At 37.7% G+C, this 25,263-nt stretch overlaps 4 protein-coding genes and 1 pseudogene across 5 annotated transcripts in view; 2 read left to right on the top strand and 3 right to left on the bottom strand.

Annotated features, from left to right (window-relative positions):
• LOC146459020 (uncharacterized) overlaps positions 1 to 25,263 on the top strand; it is a 274,511-nt gene that overhangs the window by 2,097 nt on the left and 247,151 nt on the right. The gene's annotated exons all lie outside the window — the stretch shown is intronic.
• Positions 1 to 25,263, bottom strand: part of LOC146459033 (uncharacterized) — a 52,077-nt gene that overhangs the window by 19,699 nt on the left and 7,115 nt on the right. The window lies entirely within an intron of this gene.
• Positions 300 to 1,133, top strand: LOC146459035 (uncharacterized; annotated as a pseudogene).
• LOC146459034 (uncharacterized) lies at positions 6,976 to 10,758 on the bottom strand. The gene is made up of 4 exons (XM_085089869.1): positions 10,625 to 10,758; positions 10,248 to 10,538; positions 8,964 to 8,988; positions 6,976 to 7,628 (listed from the first exon to the last, which is right to left on the bottom strand). The coding sequence occupies exons 2-4, from the start codon at positions 10,536 to 10,538 to the stop codon at positions 6,976 to 6,978; spliced, it is 969 nt and encodes a 322-aa protein (XP_084945995.1). The 5' UTR covers positions 10,625 to 10,758.
• LOC146459026 (uncharacterized) overlaps positions 24,282 to 25,263 on the bottom strand; it is a 202,537-nt gene continuing 201,555 nt past the window's right edge. For both annotated transcript variants that reach the window (XM_085089867.1, XM_085089866.1), the window contains exon 3: positions 24,282 to 24,958. In XM_085089867.1, coding sequence (XP_084945993.1) covers positions 24,294 to 24,958 — 665 coding nt within the window. In that variant the 3' untranslated portion in view covers positions 24,282 to 24,293. The remainder of the gene's footprint in view (positions 24,959 to 25,263) is intronic.

Below are 25,263 nucleotides of genomic sequence, written 5' to 3'. Positions count from 1 at the left end.
CAACTGAATTCTTGAAAGGAACAACATATGACCTCCTCTTTTGCATTTTGTAAATGAAAACGCGAGAGCTTGAAACAGTTAGCCTAACTTTTTTCAAGTTGCAGTCCATTTTAACCCGATCATCTGTGGCCAGACACATCCATCGATAGTCTTAGTACACTGGGATGATAATTTACAACAAATATAAGCAATACTTTAAGGTTTCTGGCGATGAAAAACGTTTTACGGGAGTTTTTGATATATCGCCAAATTCCCGTGACACTTCCCATTTGAATATTGCTGAGGTCAAGATTGGCGTCATGTATGACAATTTATGTCGTAAACCAAGTTCCTAAACTTGTTTTCTGTCAACTTGTTATGAATATTAATGTCCGTTTCACAGTCATCTGATAGTACTGATCATTCCTAGCCTACTAGACTAAAATTAAAATTATTTTTTTTTTGCGAATAACAACATTCTTTGTGTAGGCAACACTCAATCGTCCGCGGTCCCCTCCTGACTGTTCCTCCCCAACCAATCTCCTTCGGGTGTTTATTGGATCGATCCTGACGGTGGTTCCCAGGACAACGCGTTCAAGGCATACTGTGACATGGAAACTGATGGTGGAGGCTGGACTCTGGCATGGAGTTATACTTTCACTAATTACCAAAATTTCAGTCATGTTTCAAACGCAATCATCCCAAGACCGAATTGGGCTGTTAAAAAAGTAGTGGATGTCCCTGTCTCAACAACCCCTCCATTGAACGAAACAGACTACAACGCCATAAACTTCTCGCTGTGGAAACAACTTGGAAGACAATTCCTGATCAAAAGCAACATCAACAATTGGTTGATTTGTGATCCGGTAATTGGAAGTTTGGTTGATTGGCAGTATGGAAAACTCAATTGTCAGGTTGTTAAGCGTGTGACAGACACGTGTAAAGAGAATCCGGGACCTACTAAGTTTGCTCGTGGTCAAGGCTATGGTCCACGACTTTTTTCTGGCGATGGGTACAACACCACTTACTACTATTTTGATGTCTTCACCGGAAATGATTGGCCTATTAATGATCCTTGTGGAATGGGACAGCCAAACCACTTGAAACATGTGGCTGATCCACGTGGCAATATTTACATTCGCAAAAATCCTTAAAATATTTTCTCTCGCCAGTCATTTGTCAAACGCTTCAAGGCATGTAATTATGCGGTGTCAAAAATAAATAAATAAATAACTAAATAAATAAATAAACTAAAAAAATAATAAGATAATATCTTATCTGTGGTTTCAGTCAACATTCTAAGTTCAGGCAACTTGAGGCATGGTAAGGGCGATTCCTTCGAAAAAAGACTGTGGTAGAAGAGAGCCACCATCCATAATTGCTTTCAATATTCGCTTTCAAATAGGAGTCCGTTTGATTAGTTCTTGCCATGTATGTCTGGTGGCAACAGAAATTACATAGATAAAGGAGAACTTGGAAAAAGGTTATACATAGAATGTGTGAGGCATAAGCAGCAATTAAAGATAGATTTCTTGGCAGGGAAGCACGCTGTGAATTATTATTGACCCAAAACGTTTCCTGCGTGGCCGTTACCAGTGTCGTTATTTTATGCCCACGTTTGGTGGGCAGGCTCGTGTTAAGCTCGTATTAATCTTCATTATTCTGAAAGGATATCAATAGCTAAGTTAAAATAACGAGATAAAACACTTAGGTCACGTTGCTTGTTTAGGAAAAAATAACCACTTAGCAATTGGCTGGGCTTAGCATCAAGGAAGACACTATGGGCCAGTTATTTACTGATAGAGTCTAACTTAGGCCGCGGCTTAAGACAATCAGTGGGCCTCCAAATGTGTTTATAGGTGATTTATTTTAAGTAGATAAATAATCTCTAGTGTGGGGTGCCAGCCTTCTTGTCACCATTCATTTGGCAGAAGACAATGTTTACATATGATTGTTGGCAAAATTGAAAATGACTTAGAACGTGGTTTTGTTTAACACCGTCTTAACTGTCTTTTAATAACTGACCCTATGTTTTCAACGTGTGCGTGCGCTAAGCACGCGCTTAGAGTGACGCAAGAAAGTATGCGCAGTGTAATGCAATTCAATGGGATCACCACCCCTCGCAGAAAAATTAATGTCATCATATTGTTCATCTGTAGGTTTCGTCTGACTATATCAATCATATGAAAGTGTTTTCTCTTATCATGTAACCTGGTTTTCTTTTGTGACGTCAAGAAATGCATTTTCTAAAATGAGAAAAGGTCTTGCAACATAATTGTAAAAGCATTTGTCGAAAAGTCTGTAAATAAAATGCCTATGTGTCGTTGTGCCTTGTATGGTAGAATAAGTAATTTATGTTAGAAGTATTTTACATCGTTCTTAAGTCACGTGACGTATTTCTCTCAATTATGTGATTGCTATCATTCTTAGACTTGCTTATATGGTTTATTCTTGAAGAACACTAAAGACGTAAGAGACTGATATGCAAAGAGATCTGCCGCAATTCAATTTTGTTCTTCGGTTCACCGAAAAAATTTGGCCATTTCCAACCATTTATCACGTGTGGTCACTTGACTTTTTAACAGCCTGAAATTTTTGAAGGATAATATAAACACAATAACTATTATTTGGCTTTGAAATATGCATGCACGGATACATTATCACACTCGGGAAGCGAACATTTTCTGTGAGGTTCAAGTATAGAAGACAATTTTTACGGTAAACTCCGAACGCGTTTTGACTCCATATAATAGGTTATTATTGTTTATATTCTCGTTAATTCCCTGTGTTTAATCCCGAAAGCTACAAATATATTATAAAAAAAAATTAATAGCCGACAGTCCATAATACCGAGGTTGGTAATAAATCAAGGCAGGTCACAGGTTACCTGAGGTCGCAATCACAGGACACCATGTTACAGCATGACATAAAGACAAGCTGGATAGATAGATAACTTTTATATTTAATTCGATAAAATTTTAAAGCTAAAAGCTTGTGGGGTCGAGTATCAAAAAGGCAATAATACAATATAATAATAAGTGGACATAAAAAATTTAAAAAAAAGTACAATTATGTACATACTAAATAGCGTACCTTCAAATGTATACAAAATCGCTCTCTATGCCGCACTGTCAGAGGCGGAGACAACGTCGAATTTGACATCTTTGAAATAATTTTTAGTTGCCTATGGATTGTGATGTATGGCCATAAATACTTCCCAAAAGATCTTGTGATATGGATGTTTTTGCATTAACGATACTTTTACGAGGGGTTTTATTCTTATTGCAAAAGGACGTTTTAAATCCGAATCTTATATGACAAATAAGCAAGTAAAAAAAATAAATAAGCAAAACAAGTGTCTTTATTTAGAAAAGAATATCAAGATGGGACTAATTTCGGAAGCCAAAGCCTCGACCATCGACAGGAATCCGGAGAGATATAACTTATAAACAACACAACTAAACAGTTATTTATTAACAACGAGTGCAAGTGTTACATCAGAGGTTACAAAATCACGAAGAACGGCAGGGCGCGGCAAAAGAATCTCATTTTACTTTGATCCGTCATTCGAGTCACGTCTGAGTGGCTACAGCAAACAAGGCTTGTTTTAAAAGGTGATTTCAAATGATTGGATTGACGAGGAAAGGCGATAGGACAACGATACTGCCAGTTGTGAATATAACTTAATTTTTTAAGCTCAAGCTGATTGGATATAACAGGACTACACGTAAAACTCGCAGCTACAGTCACTGGAAACGAAAATTTGAAATTTTTCTTATTCATTTTATTTTTCAAGTCAACGATCAGCATTCATAAAACTGTCACGGATGCTAGTAGCCGGGATACCGCAGAAACTCATGTTAGGTTTTGCTTTTGTTGAAAATTATTTTTTTCAACGTAACTGCAAATGCTTCTGTGGAGTGATACCCAATCCAATGGAAATTTTTACCTGCGAGTGATAATTTAGGGAGTGTTAACATGATACCGGTGCGGCCTTCATTCCGGTGCGAGTTCACTCCAGTTCCCTCTTGTGGCCCTGTATTTGTTCACATGATATCAGCACAAAATCTCATACTGGAGCGAGTCATACTGGTGCGAGTTCACCCCGGTAACCGTACCGGAGCGAGATTTTCATACCGGTACGAAAACTCATTCCCATGTCATGTAAACATGGTACGACTGTTCGATCAGGCATGAAATCACTTTCCCTGGAGCCTAAACAGGTAGCACATGCGTTATCTTCGACATGCCGGTGGTCCAATCCAAGATGGCGTCACAATCACGCCGGCTGGTATGAGGTGTCCTCGAGGTGTCCCTTCATATAAAGGCGGAATTCATGTAAACTCGGTATGAAATCACAATGTCATACCGGCATGGAACTCGCACCAACGCGAGTTTTCCGTGTAAAGTTAGTTAAGTGGTAGTAGTATATTTAAGTGGTATATTGAGAATGATGATTATTCTAGAAAGTGACGCAGGCATACTCGGAAAAAAGAAATCCGAGTGCTCCTATCAGGAGTCGAACCTAAGACCTTCCGATTACTAGTTCGGATGCTCTACCACTGAGCTACAGGAGACTCGTGGGAGCTAAGGCCATTAAACTAGGTTCACGAGTCTCCTGTAGCTCAGTGGTAGAGCATCCGAACTAGTAATCGGAAGGTCTTAGGTTCGACTCCTGATAGGAGCACTCGGATTTCTTTTTTCCGAGTATGCCTGCGTCACTTTCTAGAATAATCATCATTCTCATTCATTCACCAGGCTGGAAATATACCATCACATTTCTTTCATATACCACACGTTCGACATTCAAATCCTAGCAGTATGCAGGATGTTTGTCCCATGAACCTAGTTTAATGGCCTTAGCTCCCACGAGTCTCCTGTAGCTCAGTGGTAGAGCATCCGAACTAGTAATCGGAAGGTCTTAGGTTCGACTCCTGATAGGAGCACTCGGATTTCTTTTTTCCGAGTATGCCTGCGTCACTTTCTAGAATAATCATCATTCTCATTCATTCACCAGGCTGGAAATATACCATCACATTTCTTTCATATACCACACGTTCGACATTCAAATCCTAGCAGTATGCAGGATGTTTGTCCCATGAACCTAGTTTAATGGCCTTAGCTCCCACGAGTCTCCTGTAGCTCAGTGGTAGAGCATCCGAACTAGTAATCGGAAGGTCTTAGGTTCGACTCCTGATAGGAGCACTCGGATTTCTTTTTTCCGAGTATGCCTGCGTCACTTTCTAGAATAATCATCATTCTCATTCATTCACCAGGCTGGAAATATACCATCACATTTCTTTCAAGTGGTATATTGTTGGAACACAAATACCGTGTAACTTGGGGTATGAGCTTTGATACAATTAGTTAAGGATCGTGCCTCTTTTGTCACTGCGCATATCTTCTGCGCAGCTCGGGACGATCCCGGGAACTCGGATTTCGTACGGCGATGCCTGCTAAAATAAAGATATTTTTGCGCGGTTTGTAACTAAGCGGAAAGTCAAGTCTTGACAAGAGTTATTGGAATCCGAAAAGAAAGTATGGGGAAGCCACGCATTTTTCTGAGATAATTAAGCTTCAATTTGGGAGGAAATTCCACACATTGTTTTGCGTTTTAACGCTTTTTAGAATTATTGTTGCTTATATAATTATCTCTGAAAAATGCGTGATTATCCCAAATTTTCTTTTAGAATTCCTGACCAATAATCCTTGCTAAGATCTGCTTTTCTCGTGTAGTTAAAAAAGGCGGAAAATACTACTGCATTAACAGGCACCGTACTTAACAGCCGAACACGCTGGTATCTTCGTTCAACAATTTTTCTTTATTGGTTACACCAGATTTACCATACTGAGCTCAGTTTACTTCAGTAACTTTATTTTTTTTTGTTATCTTAAGAATTAGTTAACGAATCAATAATTAGTTATGAATAGCTTTTGCAATACTGTATTTGTTATAGTTATGCAAATAAAGCTTGTTGTTGTTGTTGTTGTTGTTGTTGAGAATCTCCAAATGAGAACTTCTCGCGCTGAAGTTTGATTGACAACCTACTGTCAAACTCTCATCAACTGTTAATGCAGGCTAACGTAAGCCTTCAGATGATTGGTTGGTAACAGAAATAGAGGATATTACACGGCGGCCCGAAGATATGAAATTTATTTCGAGTGGTAAAAACAATATCGCGCCCCTTCGTAAAATATTATTTTTAACACGAGAAAATAAAATTCATATCTTCAAGCCAAGGTGTAATTTTCTTTTTACTATAAAGACAAATCTATCGTTAACCATTTTTCAGTGACCGTAAAAAAGCGGGAAATGACGTCATCAATATCCTCACTAGAGAGAATATGGAAAATACGATACTCGGGTCCCGGATGTAGTTTCGTATGAATTTTACGAGTGGTGTATTTCCAGTAAAACACTCGTGTCTATATACTAATTTGTAATACGTTACTTTCTTCACTTAACAATGGAACAGTGTTTTTTGTTTTACAACTTTCGATTCGTTGTGTTCATCTAATTGTCTGGCCAAAAAAACATAATGGGATAAAAATTATACATTTTCAACCAGAAGTTACATGTAAAATCTTAAATTGAATGTGTAAGCGCAATAGTTACAAACAACAACTTCCAATAAGAAAGGCAGTACTCAAAGTCCACGCCTATTTCTATAAATTACAGAGTACATGTTTGCAAGTTTCAGACTGTTAATTAAAATACAGTACATGGTCTTACAGCAAAAACAAAAATATGTACAATGGCAGACACCTTCAAATGAAAAAGCTTTCCGACTATTATTATTGACAGAAGTTACTCCAAGTAAAAATATCAGCTGATAATTTTTTGGTGAGAAACACTGCGGAATTTCATTTTAAATTCTTTTAAATTTCTTTTTTAACAAGTCCTTGAACAAGTCAACATTTCAACTCAACACGCTTTTAACGCGGTCATTCGAAGATTTTGATGAATATCAATTTTGCTAACTATTTTGAAGCCGTCTAACGAATGTAAATATTGCCATGCGGATCAGTAACATTTTTCAAGTGGTTTGGCTGTCCCATTCCACAAGGATCATGGGTAGGCCAGTCCTCTCCGGTGTAGCCATCGAAATAGTAGTAAGAGCTATTCAAAATTGCTGTGCTTTTAAAAATCGGTCCAAAGCCACGAACTCGAACAACTTTTGAAGGCGCCGGCTTCTCTTTACAGGTGGGAGTCACGCGTTTGATGATCCGACAGCTTACACTTCCAGGTTGCCAATCAACCAAACTTCCATCTCCCGGATGACAAATCAACCAATTGTTGATATTGCTCTTGATCAGGACTTGTCTTCCAAGTTGTTTCCAGAGCGAGAAGTTTATGGCGTTGTAGTCTGTTTCGTTCAGTGGTGGGGTTGTTGAGACAGGGACATCCACTAGCCGGCTTTTTGCTTGCCAATTTGGTCTTGGAGTGATTGCGTTTGATGCATGACTGAAATTTTGGTAATTAGTGAAAGTATAACTCCATACTAGAGTCCAGCCTCCACCATCGGTTTCCATGTCACAGTAAGCCTTGAACGCATCGTCAGGATCAATCCAATAAACGCCAGAGGGAGTAAAAGGGGATTGGCTGAGTAGGACCTGGCAGGAGGGGACTGCGGACGATTTAGTGGTACCTACACAAAGCATGTTGTTAGTCGCAATAATATAATTAATTTTCTAAGTTAGGAATGGTCGGTAGTCAAAAAATGTCAACCGTCTCCCTAATCATATTGTTCAGTTAAATCCGAGATGGCACTGAAAAGGACATTTATGACAACTTAAGAGTTTAGGAACTGGATTTACAACCGAACTCAGCAAAATAGGAGTTCCTCATTCTGTGACAAGAGTGAAGTAGCGTATGGATATATGCAGCATAATATATTTTTTTTATATAGGTGATCTTAATAATAATCTCTTTATTGACATTTACCAAGGAAATTGTAAAAACACTATCCATTTACAAATTCTAAAACAAAAATGCAACTTAACCTTACATAAAAGAAGAGGAAATAGATATAATTAATAATAAAAGTTCAAAATTCTTTAAAATATCTGATATTTGAAAAAAGTTTTTATTATTATTATTATTTTTAAAAAGTCTTTTTTCAAAAAAGATATAATAATTATGATAATAATAAATTCCAGTGAAAATGTTTGGTCGGCAAACCAGTATTTTTTTTAATGGCACTGAAGGGAACATTTATAACAACTTAAGAGTTTAGGAACTTGATTTACAACAGAAATCCCCATCAGTACATAACGCCAATCTTGAACTCAGCAAAATAAGAGTTCCTCATTCTGTGACGACAGTGAAGTAGCATATGGATATATGCAACCTCGTGTATATATAAGAGCGCTTTCCATATTTGTACGCATGAAACGGTTATTCCGGCAGAAAATCAGTAATAATAATAATAATAATAATAATAATAATAATAATAATAATAATAATGATAATAATAATAATAAAAATAATAATAATAATAATAATAATAATAATAATAATAATAATAATAATTATAATACTACTACTAATAATAATAATAATAATAATAATAATAATAATAATAACAATAATAATAACAACAATAATAATAACTTTTGATCAATAATGATTTCTCGAAACATAAGCAAGCGAAAATTAAAGTTAATAGCCGACGTTTCGGCGACATATTGACACAATTCTCAAGGCAAAGTGGACAAATTAATGCAAAGATTTGATTTCTATACTCTACAGTCTCTACTAGTTAGCATATTAAAAATCGATCACAAGTTCTTCAGGTGAATACCTTTGCGCGAATTGAGTCTGTTTGCACGTTTAAGGATGGTTTAACTTTTCTTATGAAAAGCATCTCCTTAATTAGGCAATCAAATTTGTTCGAACATTTAGCTAGTTGATTTCCTACCCAGAACTCTAACTCGTTAATAAATATCGTTCAGCATCATTTTAACTTTGTTTAACAACTTACCCGATAATGATCTTGCTGAGATGATCTGTTGAGAGAAAAAAATTAAAACTAGTAATGCCACAGCGTGCCGAACGTTAACCTGTGGTCATTGCACGCGTGCTGAACGAGAATGCTGTATCATGACAAACTCGAAACAATAGAAAACTCCCAAAGCACAAACTCTGCCAAAACGCTAAAAATCTTCAATTTTTACTCTAGTTTGGGCTTATAGAAGATAATGTCACAGCTTTTCAATGAACGTGAAATTCAGAATCCGGGTAGTTAGTTAATCAATTGTGGCCCTGAAAAACTTTAAGGGAAAAATGACTACGAATTTTTAAGAAAATGCTTTTTTTTTTCTGAGAAGGACTCTGAAATGCTGACAAACGTCAACAAATAGCTAAAGTTATAATTCCTATATGTTTGCATTGCTCGAAATCGCGTGCATTTACAAGGCCCTAAAGTGTTTTGCTGACTTGCGAGGACCCATCTGTTATAAAGATCCCCAAAATAAAGGAATAAATCTTATAGTTTATCAGATATAATCGTCTAAAGTTTGCTTATTATTTTTACATAAATTATGACCTAAATTTGGAAAGCGCTAAATTTCTCGAATGGGGTCTTTGCGATTTTGTTGAAACTCTGTTCAGGCGCAAGGCAGTAATGCGCACTATGCGTAGCCGAGAGATTTTCACGAAAAAAAGCCGGCAACAGCAGAATTTCGACCTAGACCTCAAAGGGACGTGGCACTATAACCACGTGACATTTACTCCGATCACCAAAGTTTTGTGTTATATTGTTGATTGATCTATATGTTATCCATTCTATGTGTTACACTGACGATAAAAGTAGAGGTAGGCGTACCAGAGAGCTTCAAAGTAGGATGGTACCGCCAAAACATAATTGGGTCGAGTCACCTTTATAATAACGAAGTAAAAGCCGACGCCAATACGATCAACGCCGAAAGTTGCCAAAGCTTCTCCGTAACACGCGTCGCGGTCTTTCTTGAAGTTTTATGCCAGCCAGGTGTTCGTTGTATCAAATAAAACAAAATATAACTGTTTTGTTTTTCAACTAAGTATTGCAGGAGGTAACCGGTTAGATGTGATTAAAATGCAGCCTTTTTAGGTTGTGTTCATTTCCTTCAATCTGTCGCAGTAATTAGGGGAGATCCAGAGCAAATGCTGCCGACTTTTTCTTTTTACGTCTTTTCCTTTTTTAAGTAAGTTAAAGGTTAATTTCTCTGTTTTAGCTAGTCTCTGGTTCGTTCATCTAAAAAAGGTTAAACTAGTTAAAAAAACTTACCTTTTCGATATAAAAAGATCCTTCTTGTGGTAGCAACACGTCGATGTTCCTTGCCCTTGTTTTTTTATAAGACAAACAAGCTTCGCTGTCGGTAATGAAATTTGCGCTTTTACACGTTTCTTGCCTCGCACACATCAGAGAACAGGACAACAAAGATGCAGCTTTTCCGCTCAAAATGGCATCTTCATCCGAACGAAACGTGTTTTCTTCAATTTTAAAGTAAACTCCGTCTTGCTCTCCTTGAATTGTTGTAACAGCAAGGATCATGATAACAGCTTTGCTAGGATACATCTGACGAAATGGAAAATACAAATGTGATAACAACACACACGAAATGTGAAATAAACATTCATCATGCAAACGATCATCAAACTTACAGCGATCAGAATTGTACACTGTAACTTAGCTTAAACTTATTGTTGTTAAGTCTGGTGTGCCACGTTCGCCCTCAGCAATGATGTACAAACTAACAGTTCACAATGGCACAGACAAATTTTGATGAGACATTTTTAATTTACATTGACGTTTTTATTGCTGGCATGTGTTTTTAAAACTGGTGGTTTTTTGCCACACGTGAGGATATGTGCCAATCCGTAATGAACCGACAAAATATTAAATGTGGCTTTTCGTCCGGTGAATCGATGTCCTTGTAAAAAATGACGTTGGAAATTGCCACGACCATTTTGTGCTTGTTAAAATTGGCGTTTGAGTTGCTGTAGCTATTTTGTGCTTGAACAAATTGACGTTGGAAATTTCCACGGCCGTTTTGTGCTTGTAAAATTTGACGTTTGAAATTGCAACGGCCATTTTGTGCTTGTAAAAATTGACGTTTCAAGTTCCATGGCCATTTTGTCCTTGTAAAAATTAACGTTGGAAATTGCCACAGCAACTTTGTGCTTGTAAAAATTGGCATTGAGTTGCTGTAGCTTTTTTGTGCTTGAAAAAAATTGACGTTGGAAATTTTCATGGCCATTTTGTCCTTGTAAAAATTCACTTTAGAAATTGCCACAGGCATTTTGTGCTTCTAAAAGTTGACGTTGGAAATTTCCATAGCCATTTTGTGAGAGTTCTTTTAAGTTGTGACATTAAGTTTTGGCTTTGAATTTTTTCGAATTTCTTGCCATCTTACATTTGCAAAAAGGTGGTAATTTTGTGGAAACTGGTCAAATTGTGTCGAAAACGAAGTTTTAGAATATCGCTTGAGATTTTAGAACGTGTTCTGTATATTTTACATTTCGTCTGTTCTTTTTTTTTTTTTTTTAATTTTTTTTTTAATTTGCAAAACACAAAACTGCTTACATTACTTACAATACAGATCTCTTACACCACTAACATTACAATAACTCTACTTTCAAGATACAACTTACATTACTTACATTACAATACTTACTCAACTTAAAATACGGTACAATGCTTATTCTTCTTACATTACAGCACATTACATCATTTATGGACAAAATAATTTTTTTCATCGGTTTCCACTTACTTAAAATTTTATCGTGATGAGAAAAGTCACGCGCAAATTTTTCAATATTGTAATGAAACTTAACGTAGCTCTGTACGCCAGCGAAATCGGGTTCACGTCCCTCCACCTCTTGAGACCGAAAAAGAATTGGAGCAATGACCATTGTATAAAATGGAGCTATTAATATTTTTGTAAAAGGTTTTAACCCACCGCCTTATAGACTCTCCAAAATTAAAAAACTTTAAGGCTCCGTCAAGAAAGTTCCATTCTACCGAATCGAATGCTTTTTCAAAATCAATTAATAACAGTAAGCCCTCTTCGTTGTTAGAATTTAGTTTATCTATAATATCATAAATTAGTCTTGTGTTTTCGGCCATAGACCTGTTTTTTAAAAAGCCTTTTTGGGTGTGTGAAACGATGGATGGGAGAACCTTCTTAATACGATTTGCGACAACAGCTGAAGCTATTTTATAATCAACTCCAAGTAAAGATATCGACCTCCAATTTTTCAGATAGAACTTTGTCTTATTTGGTTTAGGTAAGGTAGTTATAAGCGCGCTTCTCTGAGTGACCGACATTTCGCCAACGCTATATGAGAAATTAATTGAACGCACTAAATAATGGCTGAGGTCATTCCAAAAAAAATTATAAAATTCCACGGTAAAACCGTCCATCCCAGGACTTTTTCCAACACCCATAGCTTTTAGGGCATCTAAACATTCTTTGGCAGAAATGTTACCCTCACAAGAGTCCTTTTCTTCAGGAGTCAACTTCACCCTTATATTATCTTGATTGAAAAATGTGGCAGAATGATCAGCCCTGAATTGAGTTTTCCTGGAGGTATAAAGCTTTTCATAAAAACGCTCCTGCTCCCTAATTATATCTTTTTGGTCTGTGATCTCGGTAGCATCCTCTAAAACTAGCTTAGGAATTAATTTGTTTGTGTAATGTCTTTTCTCCAGATTCAAGAAGTATTTAGTGCTTTTTTCACCCCTAGTTATCCAATTAGCTTTTGACCTTATAACTATACCACGCATTTTATGCTCTCTCTCGTAACTCATTCTGTTTTTGGGCGAGTTTCCTTTTGGTTGTTTCACAGGGAGATTCATTTAAACTCTGCTGAAGAAAATTTATTTCCTTTTCTAGAAAATTTTCAGTCTTATTTTGCTCTTTTTTCTTCCATGCTGCATAAGAAATTGTTTTACCCCGAATTTGAAGCTTAAGTGTTTCAAACAAAAAATGGTCATTAATGGAAAAAGTATGGGGCTGTGGATTTTCTATGTCACCATTAATTTTGTATTCATCCACAGTCTCATTTATACAATCCTTGACAAGTTTCACATATGCCGGATCTGACAGTAGAGAATTATTGAATTTCCAGAACCCTCTGCCCCTCTCCTGATGTGTAAAAATCATATTCATAACTACTAATGAGTGATCCGTGCGATAGCCAGCATTGGTTTGAATTGACTCCACTAGACCCGTTAAATCAGTAGACAAAAGAAAATAATCGAGTCTTGCTTGTTTTAAATTACTGTACGCACTCCAAGTATAACTACGTCCAGTTGGTTCCTGGTCTCTATAGACATCGCCCAACTCGAAAGTATCGATTAAATCCAGCACAGATTTTTGAGCCTTCGGATTGTTTTCCTTTGAGTAATTTATCGTGTCATTATGGTAATTTAGCACCACGTTCCAGTCCCCGCATAATATAATAGGTTGATTTGACAGTTCCCAATTGATTAAATTTTCTTTCAGGTTTGTAAAAAATTCGGGCGAGTCCGTGTTCGGACCATACAGAGTAACCAAAGTGCAACGTTGCTGAAAAATGGAAATATCTAATACGATATATCTGCCTTGTTGATCGCTAATTACATTGTGCAGCACATATTCAAATGTATTGTTAAATAGAATAACAACTCCGCAACGTTTGCTATCTAAACTGCTAAAAAACGCCTCATAGCCCCATTGGGATTTCCACCTTGCTTGTTCTCTTTTGCTATTTTGGATATGCGCTTCCTGTAGACAATATATGTCAAGTTTCTTTTGCCGAAGCCAATTAAAGACGTCTTTTCTTTTTTTTTCATCTGCCAAACATTTACAATTCAATGTCCCGATCTTCAATCTGTTAATTTTATCCTCACTGAATTTAAATGTTATGATCTGTTAATCTTGCATACTTATTACAACGCAAAAGGGTAGAATTGATTTGCTGGCACAGAGCAAACGCTACAATAAATATATATATATTTGCATATGTAAGACGAAAACAGATTGAGACTTATCAATCCAGAACAAGAACAAACAGACACTAAACAAACACAACAAGTAGCGTCCTGTTAGCGATTGCAGCTTCTGGCTTATAGTAATGATGTCCTGTGCTGCGACTCGCGCGTACTAGAAGTACTTAAACAAAATGTTAATAGCGACATAATTATTAGATATGCTATTCTTGAAATTAGCTTTTACTCAGTAAGACAGGCAATAACTTAGCTTTTTCCATAGTTCAACCCGATTCTTGAACCTGACCAGCCACGACTAGTTGAATGAATGGGGCCTTCTGTAGATACTTTAATTTCGCCTCCTTTTGTTGCTGAAAGGGAAGCTCCCATTTCTTCTTGAGAAGTCGGCCTCTAAGCTTCGAGAGCTCTGGTGGTAGATCGACCATCACTCCATAACCTGATCCTTTTGGGAGCTTCTTGGCTAGATTAAGAATGTAATCCCGCTGTTGCAGGTCGACAAACCTGACGATGATCGACTCTTTAGTTGCGTCTCGGCTTCCTCTAATTCTACGGCACGCAGCGAAATTAATATTTTTCACTTCACCTGGATCCATCTTGAGTGTAGTATTGAAGAATTCTTGAATTTTGTGTCTTGTAGCTTCAGAAGTTTCTTTTAACTCCCCGGTTATACCGTGAAAAATGAGATTCCATTTCCTGCCCCAAAGATTCAGGGCAAGAAGTTCGTCGCGTATGGACTTGTCGCGCTTTTCAGCCTCTTCTATTATCCCGGGTATCGTACTTTCCTTCATCTCCAATGCTCATTTTCGAAGTGTGACATCACCTTCTCCAATTCCACGACTCGGTCGGTTGTTTCCTTGAGTTTCTCACGAACCTGGCAGAATTCTGCTCCTATATTTGTGTGAAGTTTCGCGAAGCATTTCGAGATGTCCTTTAAGTCTTCGACCCTATAAAGTTCTTCTAGTGAACACGTGTCAGAAGGAGTTTCCGACATTTTCGCTTGAAAAGCTACCAATTTGCTTCTTTCGGTCTCTCTAACCGACCCAAAGTGCTATTACAATGTTTTTTCGCTATTTATGTGGTGGAATACGCGCGGTCTAGCCAGAACTAAGCGGAGCTCTAAAATCCACGTCTATCCGCCATCGCTGACCGCTGACCTCCTTATAATATAACATCTGTTTGTTCCATTTCGCCAATGAGATGTCTCCTATCAAAGCTGTTATCATGATCCTTGCCGTCACAACAATTCAAGCAGAGCAAGATGGAGTTTACTTTAAAATCGAAGAAAACACGTTTGTCTCCCACGAAAACGTCATTTGGAACGGAAAAGCTGCATCTTTGTTGTCCTGTTCTATGATGTGTGCGAGGCAAGAAATTTGTAAAAGTGCAAATTTCATGACAGAAAGCGGAGCTTGTTTGTCTCACAGTGAAACAATAACATGGAATATTAACTGATGATGCTACCACAGGAAGGATCCTTCTATGTAGAAAAGGTAAACTTCTCAAACAAACTGAAGCTTCATAAGATATATACCAGCCAGCGACTTATGCTAAAACTGAGAAATTAACCTTTAACGTACTTAAACAGAGAAAAAACGAAGAAAAATTCGGTTGTTTTTGCTCTGGATCTGCCATAATTGTTACGACAGATCAAGGAAGGAATATTGACATGCTAATACAACAAGGATTCTGTCTTTTTGTTTAGAAAAGTTACGCTTTTTAGACTAGCTTTAACCAGAGACAAACTTAGCTAGAGAAACGAAACAAGAAAATAGCTAAAACTAGAGTAACCTTAACTAGCTCAGCTGCTAGCTCAAACACAGGCAGCCCAAGCTCAATATCAGAGAACCGTTGAATTATAAGGATTTTTATGGGAATACAACGGATTTGTGTAGAATGGTAGAAAATAACAGTGTTTTGTCAATAAAGTCAACTTACCCTGTTTCTTCTTGTTTTTTTTTGTCATTTACCAGCTTTTAAAGCCGATTCGGAGCGATTTCGGTGAGTTAGCGTCATTCGGGTTTCCACTGTTAAGTGTAACGAAAGGCCGAACTCTATTTCAGCAATGCCTGAAGCGTGAAACGGAATAAATCCGTTGAAATCATCTCTGTTGTCCCAATTCCTTCATAGAATCAAAGTAGAGATGAATACCTATCCTTCCAGCGCATTTCCGACTCGATTGAAGCCGTATCACATTTGCTAGAAAGATTTTCTTTCAAATCGGCTCGCTTCCGAAGTTTCGAAAGACGGACACATTGAACGTTCGAACAGCACGCTGGGTAACAAAAGTTCCCTGGCACGGGGAGAACAGCGGCTAGTCGTCCACAGGCAAACAGATTTGTTCGCGGGGTCTCCTCGTGTCCTTTTTGTGAAGACCGTCAAGGGACCATTGTTTCCATCGACAAATCAAAATTACTACCGGACGTTTTCGGCCCAAATTTAAAGAGCGCAATCTATTCAACCTAAATTTCCGGTAAAGAATCAAATATATCGATAACCTGTTGTCCTTTTTCTCGGAAATTTGGAAAATCCGGGAATTTTCTGTTCCATTGGTCATACCATTTCGCCAGATGCTCAGCCCAAGTTTCTTACGGGATTTAAAAATTACACTCGCGTTTTCTGAATAAATATGCGATAATTTTTACTCATTTAGTTTGTGTTATGTGGCTGAACTATCCAGGAGCTAACGTCGTAGGAGCGACTTTAAAGTTCAGAAAGGGAAAGGAAAATAAATCATCTAGTATTCACGTTCTCCATAAAACCTTGAATGGTGATTACACGTCGTTGTTTTGTAGAGGACGACAAAGAAATGTACCAATGCAAAGTTTTATAACGCACGTGCAGAGCCAGTGTTTTGCTAATTAAAACTATTGTTTTCTGACGTTCTTGTTGTGGTCGCCGTCGTCTCTGCACGTCCCAACGAGAAAAAGACGCCTGAAAATATGACTTTATTTCATTTATGCTGCCTCACGATTATTTCAACTCGGTCAAGTTCTACAGAAACGGCGGACTACGCAGAAATAAAAATGGCACTCCTATGACGTTAGCTCCTGGATAGTTCGGCCACAGTACGCAAACTAAATCAATAGATTTATTCAGAAAACGCGAGTGTAATTTTAAAATCCCGTAAGAAACCGTGGGCTGAGCATCTGGCGAAATGGTATGACCAATGGAACAGAAAATTCCCGGATTTTCCAAATTTCCGGGAAAAAGGACAACAGGTTATCGATATATTTGATTCTTTACCGGAAATTTAGGTTGAATAGATCGCGCTCTTTAAATTTGGGCCGAAAACGTCTGGTAGTAATTTTGATTTGTCGATGGAAACAATGGTCCCTTGACGGTCTTCACAAAAAGGACACGAGGAGACCCTGCGAACAAATCTGTTTGCCTGTGGACGACTAACTGCTGTTCCCCCCGTGCCAGGGAACTTTTGTTACCCAGCGTGCTAATCGAACGTTCAATGTGTCCATGGCGTTCTGGCCGCGGGTCTTTCGAAACTTCAGAAGCGAGCCGATTTGAAAGAAAATCTTTCTAGCAAATGTGATACGGCTTCAATCGAGTCGGAAATGCGCTGGAAGGATAGGTATTCATCTCTACTTTGATTCTATGAAGGAATTGGGACAACAGAGATGATTTCAACGGATTTATTCCGTTTCACGCTTCAGGCATTGCTGAAATAGAGTTCGGCCTTTCGTTACACTTAACAGTGGAAACCCGAATGACGCTAACTCACCGAAATCGCTCCGAATCGGCTTTAAAAGCTGGTAAATGACAAAAAAAAAAAAACAAGAAGAAACAGGGTAAGTTGACTTTATTGACAAAACACTGTTATTTTCTACCACTCTACACAAATCCGTTGTATTCCCATAAAAATCCTTATAATTCAACGGTTCTCTGATATTGAGCTTGGGCTGCCTGTGGCTTAAACAGAAAAACAAACAAAACTAGAAACAATTCACGACAGGTGGTTTGTAATATTAAGTGCACTGGATTGACTCTAATTCTTAAAAAATAATACAAATTACATGTAGTCCCGGTTGCTTCCTGTATTACACAGTTCTTTAAAACAGTTTAAATAATTATTTTAATATGTTTGGTAAAACGAGTAACTGGGGATGGCTTGGATGGAAATGGATTACAACCGTCAATTTTTTCAAGTTCTTCTTGTGTGTGTTATATAGAAGTCGCTAAAAACTGATTATAGTTAGTTCTTTCTCGCAGACATCTTCCCGGTGTTCTAAGAACAATTTCATTTTTATAGCAAAAACGTTTAAGTCAAATATTTGACCAGATTTGACCAAAATACAGCAAAATAGCCATGGCAATGCCTCTTTAAAAGAGTCCTTCAAAATATCTCGAACAGACTAGGCATGTGAAAGGGGGACCATTTTGAGAGGGTAAAGCGTAGGGGTTTGGATCTCATGACAGAGCCTCCTCGAATGAAACTTTCTTGAGTGACAACCGCACCCCCTCCCTCCCTCCCCCCCCCCCCCCCTGTCTCAACAACCCCTCCATTGAACGAAACAGACTACAACGCCACAAACTTCTCGCTGTGGAAACAACTTGGAAGACAACTCCTGATCAAAAGCAACAGCAACAATTGGTTGATTTGTGATCCGGTAATTGGAAGTTTGGTTGATTGGCAGTATGGAAAACTCAATTGTCAGGTTGTTAAGCGTGTGACAGACACGTGTAAAGAGAATCCGGGACCTACCAAGTTTGCTCGTGGTCAAGGCTATGGTCCACGACTTTTTTCTGGCGATGGGTACAACACCACTTACTACTATTTTGATGTCTTCACCGGAAATGATTGGCCTATTAATGATCCTTGTGGAATGGGACAGCCAAACCACTTGAAACATGTGGCTGATCCACGTGGCAATATTTACATTCGCAAAAATCCTTAAAATATTTTCTCTCACCAGTCATTTGTCAAACGCTTCAAGGCATGTAATTATGCGGTGTCAAAAATAAATAAATAAATAAATAACTAAATAAATAAATAAACTAAAAAAATAATAAGATAATATCTTATCTGTGGTTTCAGTCAACATTCTAAGTTCAGGCAACTTGAGGCATGGTAAGGGCGATTCCTTCGAAAAAAGACTGTGGTAGAAGAGAGCCACCATCCATAATTGCTTTCAATATTCGCTTTCAAATAGGAGTCCGTTTGATTAGTTCTTGCCATGTATGTCTGGTGGCAACAGAAATTACATAGATAAAGGAGAACTTGGAAAAAGGTTATACATAGAATGTGTGAGGCATAAGCAGCAATTAAAGATAGATTTCTTGGCAGGGAAGCACGCTGTGAATTATTATTGACCCAAAACGTTTCCTGCGTGGCCGTTACCAGTGTCGTTATTTTATGCCCACGTTTGGTGGGCAGGCTCGTGTTAAGCTCGTATTAATCTTCATTATTCTGAAAGGATATCAATAGCTAAGTTAAAATAACGAGATAAAACACTTAGGTCACGTTGCTTGTTTAGGAAAAAATAACCACTTAGCAATTGGCTGGGCTTAGCATCAAGGAAGACACTATGGGCCAGTTATTTACTGATAGAGTCTAACTTAGGCCGCGGCTTAAGACAATCAGTGGGCCTCCAAATGTGTTTATAGGTGGTTTATTTTAAGTAGATAAATAATCTCTAGTGTGGGGTGCCAGCCTTCTTGTCACCATTCATTTGGCAGAAGACAATGTTTACATATGATTGTTGGCAAAATTGAAAATGACTTAGAACGTGGTTTTGTTTAACACCGTCTTAACTGTCTTTTAATAACTGACCCTATGTTTTCAACGTGTGCGTGCGCTAAGCACGCGCTTAGAGTGACGCAAGCTAGAAAGTATGCGCAGTGTAATGCAATTCAATGGGATCACCACCCCTCGCAGAAAAATTATGTCATCATATTGTTCATCTGTAGGTTTCGTCTTACTATATCAATCATATGAAAGTGTTTTCTCTTATCATGTAACCTGGTTTTCGTTTGTGACGTCAAGAAATGCATTTTCTAAAATGAGAAAAGGTCTTGCAACATAATTGTAAAAGCATTTGTCGAAAAGTCTGTAAATAAAATGCCTATGTGTCGTTGTGCCTTGTATGGTAGAATAAGCAATTTATGTTAGAAGTATTTTACATCGTTCTTAAGTCACGTGACGTATTTCCCTTAATTATGTGATCGCTATCATTCTTAGACTTGCTTATATGGTTTATTCTTGAAGAACACTAAAGACGTAAGAGACTGATATGCAAAGAGATCTGCCGCAATTCAATTTTGTTCTTCGTTTTACCGAAAAAACATGACCATTTCCAACCATTTATCACGTGTGGTCACTTGACTTTTTAACAGCCTGAAATTTTTGAAGGATAATATAAACACAATAACTATTATTTGTCTTTGAAATATGCATGCACGGATACATTATCACACTCGGGAAGCGAACATTTTCTGTGAGGTTCATGTATAGAAGACAATTTTTACGGTAAACTCCGTGCGCGTTTTGACTCCATATAATAGGTTATTATTGTTTATATTCTCGTTAATTCCCTGTGTTTAATCCCGAAAGCTACAAATATATTATAAAAAAAATTAATAGCCGACAGTCCATAATACCGAGGTTGGTAATAAATCAAGGCAGGTCACAGGTTACCTGAGGTCGCAATCACAGGACACCATGTTACAGCATGACATAAAGACAAGCTGGATAGATAGATAACTTTTATATTTAATTCGATAAAATTTTAAAGCTAAAAGCTTGTGGGGTCGAGTATTAAAAAGGCAATAATACAATATAATAATAAGTGGACATAAAAAATTTAAAAAAAAGTACAATTATGTACATACTAAATAGCGTACCTTCAAATGTATACAAAATCGCTCTCTATGCCGCACTGTCAGAGGCGGAGACAACGTCGAATTTGACATCTTTGAAATAATTTTTAGTTGCCTATGGATTGTGATGTATGGCCATAAATACTTCCCAAAAGATCTTGTGATATGGATGTTTTTGCATTAACGATACTTTTACGAGGGGTTTTATTCTTATTGCAAAAGGACGTTTTAAATCCGAATCTTATATGACAAATAAGCAAGTAAAAAAAATAAATAAGCAAAACAAGCGTCTTTATTTAGAAAAGAATATCAAGATGGGACTAATTTCGGAAGCCAAAGCTTCGACCATCGACAGGAATCCGGAGAGATATAACTTATAAACAACACAACTAAACAGTTATTTATTAACAACGAGTGCAAGTGTTACATCAGAGGTTACAAAATCACGAAGAACGGCAGGGCGCGGCAAAAGAATCTCATTTTACTTTGATCCGTCATTCGAGTCACGTCTGAGTGGCTACAGCAAACAAGGCTTGTTTTAAAAGGTGATTTCAAATGATTGGATTGACGAGGAAAGGCGATAGGACAACGATACTGCCAGTTGTGAATACAACTTAATTTTTTAAGCTCAAGCTGATTGGATATAACAGAACTACACGTAAAACTCGCAGCTACAGTCACTGGAAACGAAAATTTGAAATTTTTCTTATTCATTTTATTTTTCAAGTCAACGATCAGCATTCATAAAACTGTCACGGATGCTAGTAGCCGGGATACCGCAGAAACTCATGTTAGGTTTTGCTTTTGTTGAAAATTATTTTTTTCAACGTAACTGCAAATGCTTCTGTGGAGTGATACCCAATCCAATGGAAATTTTTACCTGCGAGTGATAATTTAGGGAGTGTTAACATGATACCGGTGCAGCCTTCATTCCGGTGCGAGTTCACTCCAGTTCCCTCTTGTGGCCCTGTATTTGTTCACATGATATCAGCACAAAATCTCATACTGGAGCGAGTCATACTGGTGCGAGTTCACCCCGGTAACTGTACCGGAGCGAGATTTTCATACCGGTACGAAAACTCATTCCCATGTCATGTAAACATGGTACGACTGTTCGATCAGGCATGAAATCACTTTCCCTGGAGCCTAAACAGGTAGCACATGCGTTATCTTCGACATGCCGGTGGTCCAATCCAAGATGGCGTCACAATCACGCCGGCTGGTATGAGGTGTCCTCGAGGTGTCCCTTCATATAAAGGCGGAATTCATGTAAACTCGGTATGAAATCACAATGTCATACCGGCATGGAACTCGCACCAACGCGAGTTTTCCGTGTAAAGTTAGTTAAGTGGTAGTAGTATATTTAAGTGGTATATTGTTGGAACACAAATACCGTGTAACTTGGGGTATGAGCTTTGATACAATTAGTTAAGGATCGTGCCTCTTTTGTCACTGCGCATATCTTCTGCGCAGCTCGGGACGATCCCGGGAACTCGGATTTCGTACGGCGATGCCTGCTAAAATAAAGATATTTTTGCGCGGTTTGTAACTAAGCGGAAAATCAAGTCTTGACAAGAGTTATTGGAATCCGAAAAGAAAGTATGGGGAAGCCACGCATTTTTCTGAGATAATTAAGCTTCAATTTGGGAGGAAATTCCACACTTTGTTTTGCGTTTTAACGCTTTTTAGAATTATTGTTGCTTATATAATTATCTCTGAAAAATGCGTGATTATCCCCAATTTTCTTTTAGAATTCCTGACCAATAATCCTTGCTAAGATCTGCTTTTCTCGCGTAGTTAAAAAAGGCGGAAAATACTACTGCATTAACAGGCACCGTACTTAACAGCCGAACACGCTGGTATCTTCGTTCAACAATTTTTCTTTATTGTTTACACCAGATTTACCATACTGAGCTCAGTTTACTTCAGTAACTTTATTTTTTTTTAAGTTATCTTAAGAATTAGTTAACGAATCAATAATTAGTTATGAATAGCTTTTGCAATACTGTATTTGTTATAGTTATGCAAATAAAGCCTGTTGTTGTTGTTGTTGTTGTTGTTGTTGTTGAGAATCTCTAAATGAGAACTTCTCGCGCTGAAGTTTGATTGACAACCTACTGTCGAACTCTCATCAACTGTTAATGTAGGCTAACGTAAGCCTTCAGATGATTGGTTGGTAACAGAAATAGAGGATATTACACGGCGGCCCGAAGATATGAAATTTATTTCGAGTGGTAAAAACAATATCGCGCCCCTTCGTAAAATATTATTTTTAACACGAGAAAATAAAATTCATATCTTTAAGCCACTGTGTAATTTTCTTTTTTATGATAAATCTATCGTTCGCCATGCTTCGCCAACCGTGAACAGCGGGAAATGACGCCGTCAATATCCTCACTAGAGAGAATATGGAAAATACGTCACTCGGGTCCCGGATGTAGTTTGGTATGAATTTTACGAGTGGTGTATTTCCAGTAAAACATTCGTGTCTATATACTAATTTGTAAGACGTTACTTTCTTCACTTAACGGGGGACTTGACGTAAACGCCATTTTACCGCACTTTACATGGCTTTAATGGAAATATCTCGTTCACGTTTCAAGCGATCCAAAAACTCTATGTTTATCCCGTAAATCTATGTTGTGGGGTGTTTTGTGAATTTTGGGGTGATTTTTGGGTATATTTGGGAGGAGGTAGTTTTTCTAGAAGGATTGGTTAAATTAAGAGAAATAAGAAATATTAAAGAATTAGTGAAGTTTTAAAATAAGACGTTGTAGTTAATAATTAATAGACGGATAGCAAGTTAGTCCACTAGCAACCTGGGGTGCTCTTGCGTGGGTATCAACTGTCTGTTAGTGTTCCAAAACTCATTTTCTTTCTTCTATCCATTCTTAAAACCACTTCAAATTTCATTCAAATTTAGTTTAAGTCCCCCCTTAACAATGGAACAGTGTTTTTTTTTTGTTTTACAACTTTCGATTCGTTATGTTCTTCTAAACGTCTGGCCAAAATAAGATAATGGGAGAAATATAAAACTGTCAATGAATATTTTCTTTCTATAAAAATTATAGATTATCAACCAGAAGTTAGATGTAAAATCTTAAATTGAATGTGAAAGCGCAATAGTTACAAACAACAACTTCCATTAAGAAAGGCAGTAGTAAAAGTCCACGCCTATTTTTATAAATTACAGAGTACATGTTTGCAAGTTTCAGAACCATAATTAAAATACAGTACATGGTCTTACAGCAAAAACAAAAATGTGTACAATGGCAGACATCTTCAAATGAAAAAGCTTTCCGACTATCATTATCGACTCAAGTTACTCCAAGTAAAAATATCAGCTGATATTTTTTGGGTGAGAAACACTGCGGAATTTCATTTTAAATTCTTTTAAATTTCTTTTTTAACAAGTCCTTAAACAAGTCAACATTTCAACTCAACACGCTTTTAATGCGGTTATTCGAAGATTTTGATGGGTATCAATTTCGGTAACTATTTTGAAGCCGTCTAACGAATGTAAATATTGCCATGCGGATCAGCAACATTTTTCAAGTGGTTTGGCTGTCCCATTCCACAAGGATCATGGGTAGGCCAGTCCTCTCCGGTGTAGCCATCGAAATAGTAGTAAGAGCTATTCAAAATGCGCGTGCTTTTAAACATTGGTCCATAGCCACGAACTCGAACAACTTTTGAAGGCGCCGGCTTCTCTTTACAGGTGGCGGTCACGCGTTTGATGATACGACAGCTTACACTTCCAGGTTGCCAATCAACCAAACTTCCATCTCCCGGATGACAAATCAACCAATTGTTGATATTGCTCTTGATAAGGACTTGTCTGCCAAGTTGTTTCCACAGGGAGAATTCTATGGCATTGTAGTCTGTTTTGTTCAGAGGAGGGGTTGTTGAGACACGGACATCCACTTGCTTTTTTGCTCGCCAATTTGGTCTTGGGGTGATTGCATTTGATGCATGACTGAAATTTTGGTAATTAGAGAAAGTATAACTCCATACTAGAGTCCAGCCTCCACCATCGGTTTTCATGTCACAGTAAGCCTTGAACGCGTTGTCCTGGGAACTATCGTCAGGATCGATCCAATAAACACCAGAGGGAGTAGAAGGAGACTGGCTGAGTAGGTACTGGCACGAGGAAACCGCGGACGATTGAGTGGTTCCTACACAAGGGCGCAAATGAAAAGAATCAGATGACAATGAGCTGTTTAAACAGTTAGAAAAAATAATTTCGGGCGGATGTAGTCGCACTGTTTGCTAACTTTTGGTCAAAGCTACCTCATGAAAATTATTTCAAGTATCAGGCAGTCGAGTTTGTTTTGACATTTCTTCTGGGCCAGTTGTTCAAAGCCCGATTAAGCTAATCTTGGGTTAACGTGAACTTTAAGTCGAGTATATTTTCTAATCCGTGAGGATTCGTCCAAAAAGATTTTTTTCCTTTAGTTTTTCCTTAGACGTTTCTTTATCA

This window comes from Pavona decussata, unplaced genomic scaffold (assembly GCF_977016875.1).
Source record: "Pavona decussata unplaced genomic scaffold, jaPavDecu1.1 SCAFFOLD_223, whole genome shotgun sequence".
Lineage (NCBI taxonomy): Eukaryota > Metazoa > Cnidaria > Anthozoa > Scleractinia > Agariciidae > Pavona > Pavona decussata.
This window is presented reverse-complemented; position numbering and strand designations above follow the sequence as displayed.

Bases quoted from the DNA above. Each gene is read 5' to 3' on its own strand.
- LOC146459034 (XM_085089869.1), bottom strand. From the start codon at position 10,538: ATGTATCCTAGCAAAGCTGTTATCATGATCCTTGCTGTTACAACAATT. The intron at 8,989-10,247 runs GTAAGTTTTTTT...TTCTCTCAACAG, and splicing joins GATCTTTTTATATCGAAAAG to ATCATCTCAGCAAGATCATT. The intron at 7,629-8,963 runs GTAAGTTGTTAA...TGCTTTGTGTAG, and splicing joins CTCAGCAAGATCATTATCGG to GTACCACTAAATCGTCCGCA.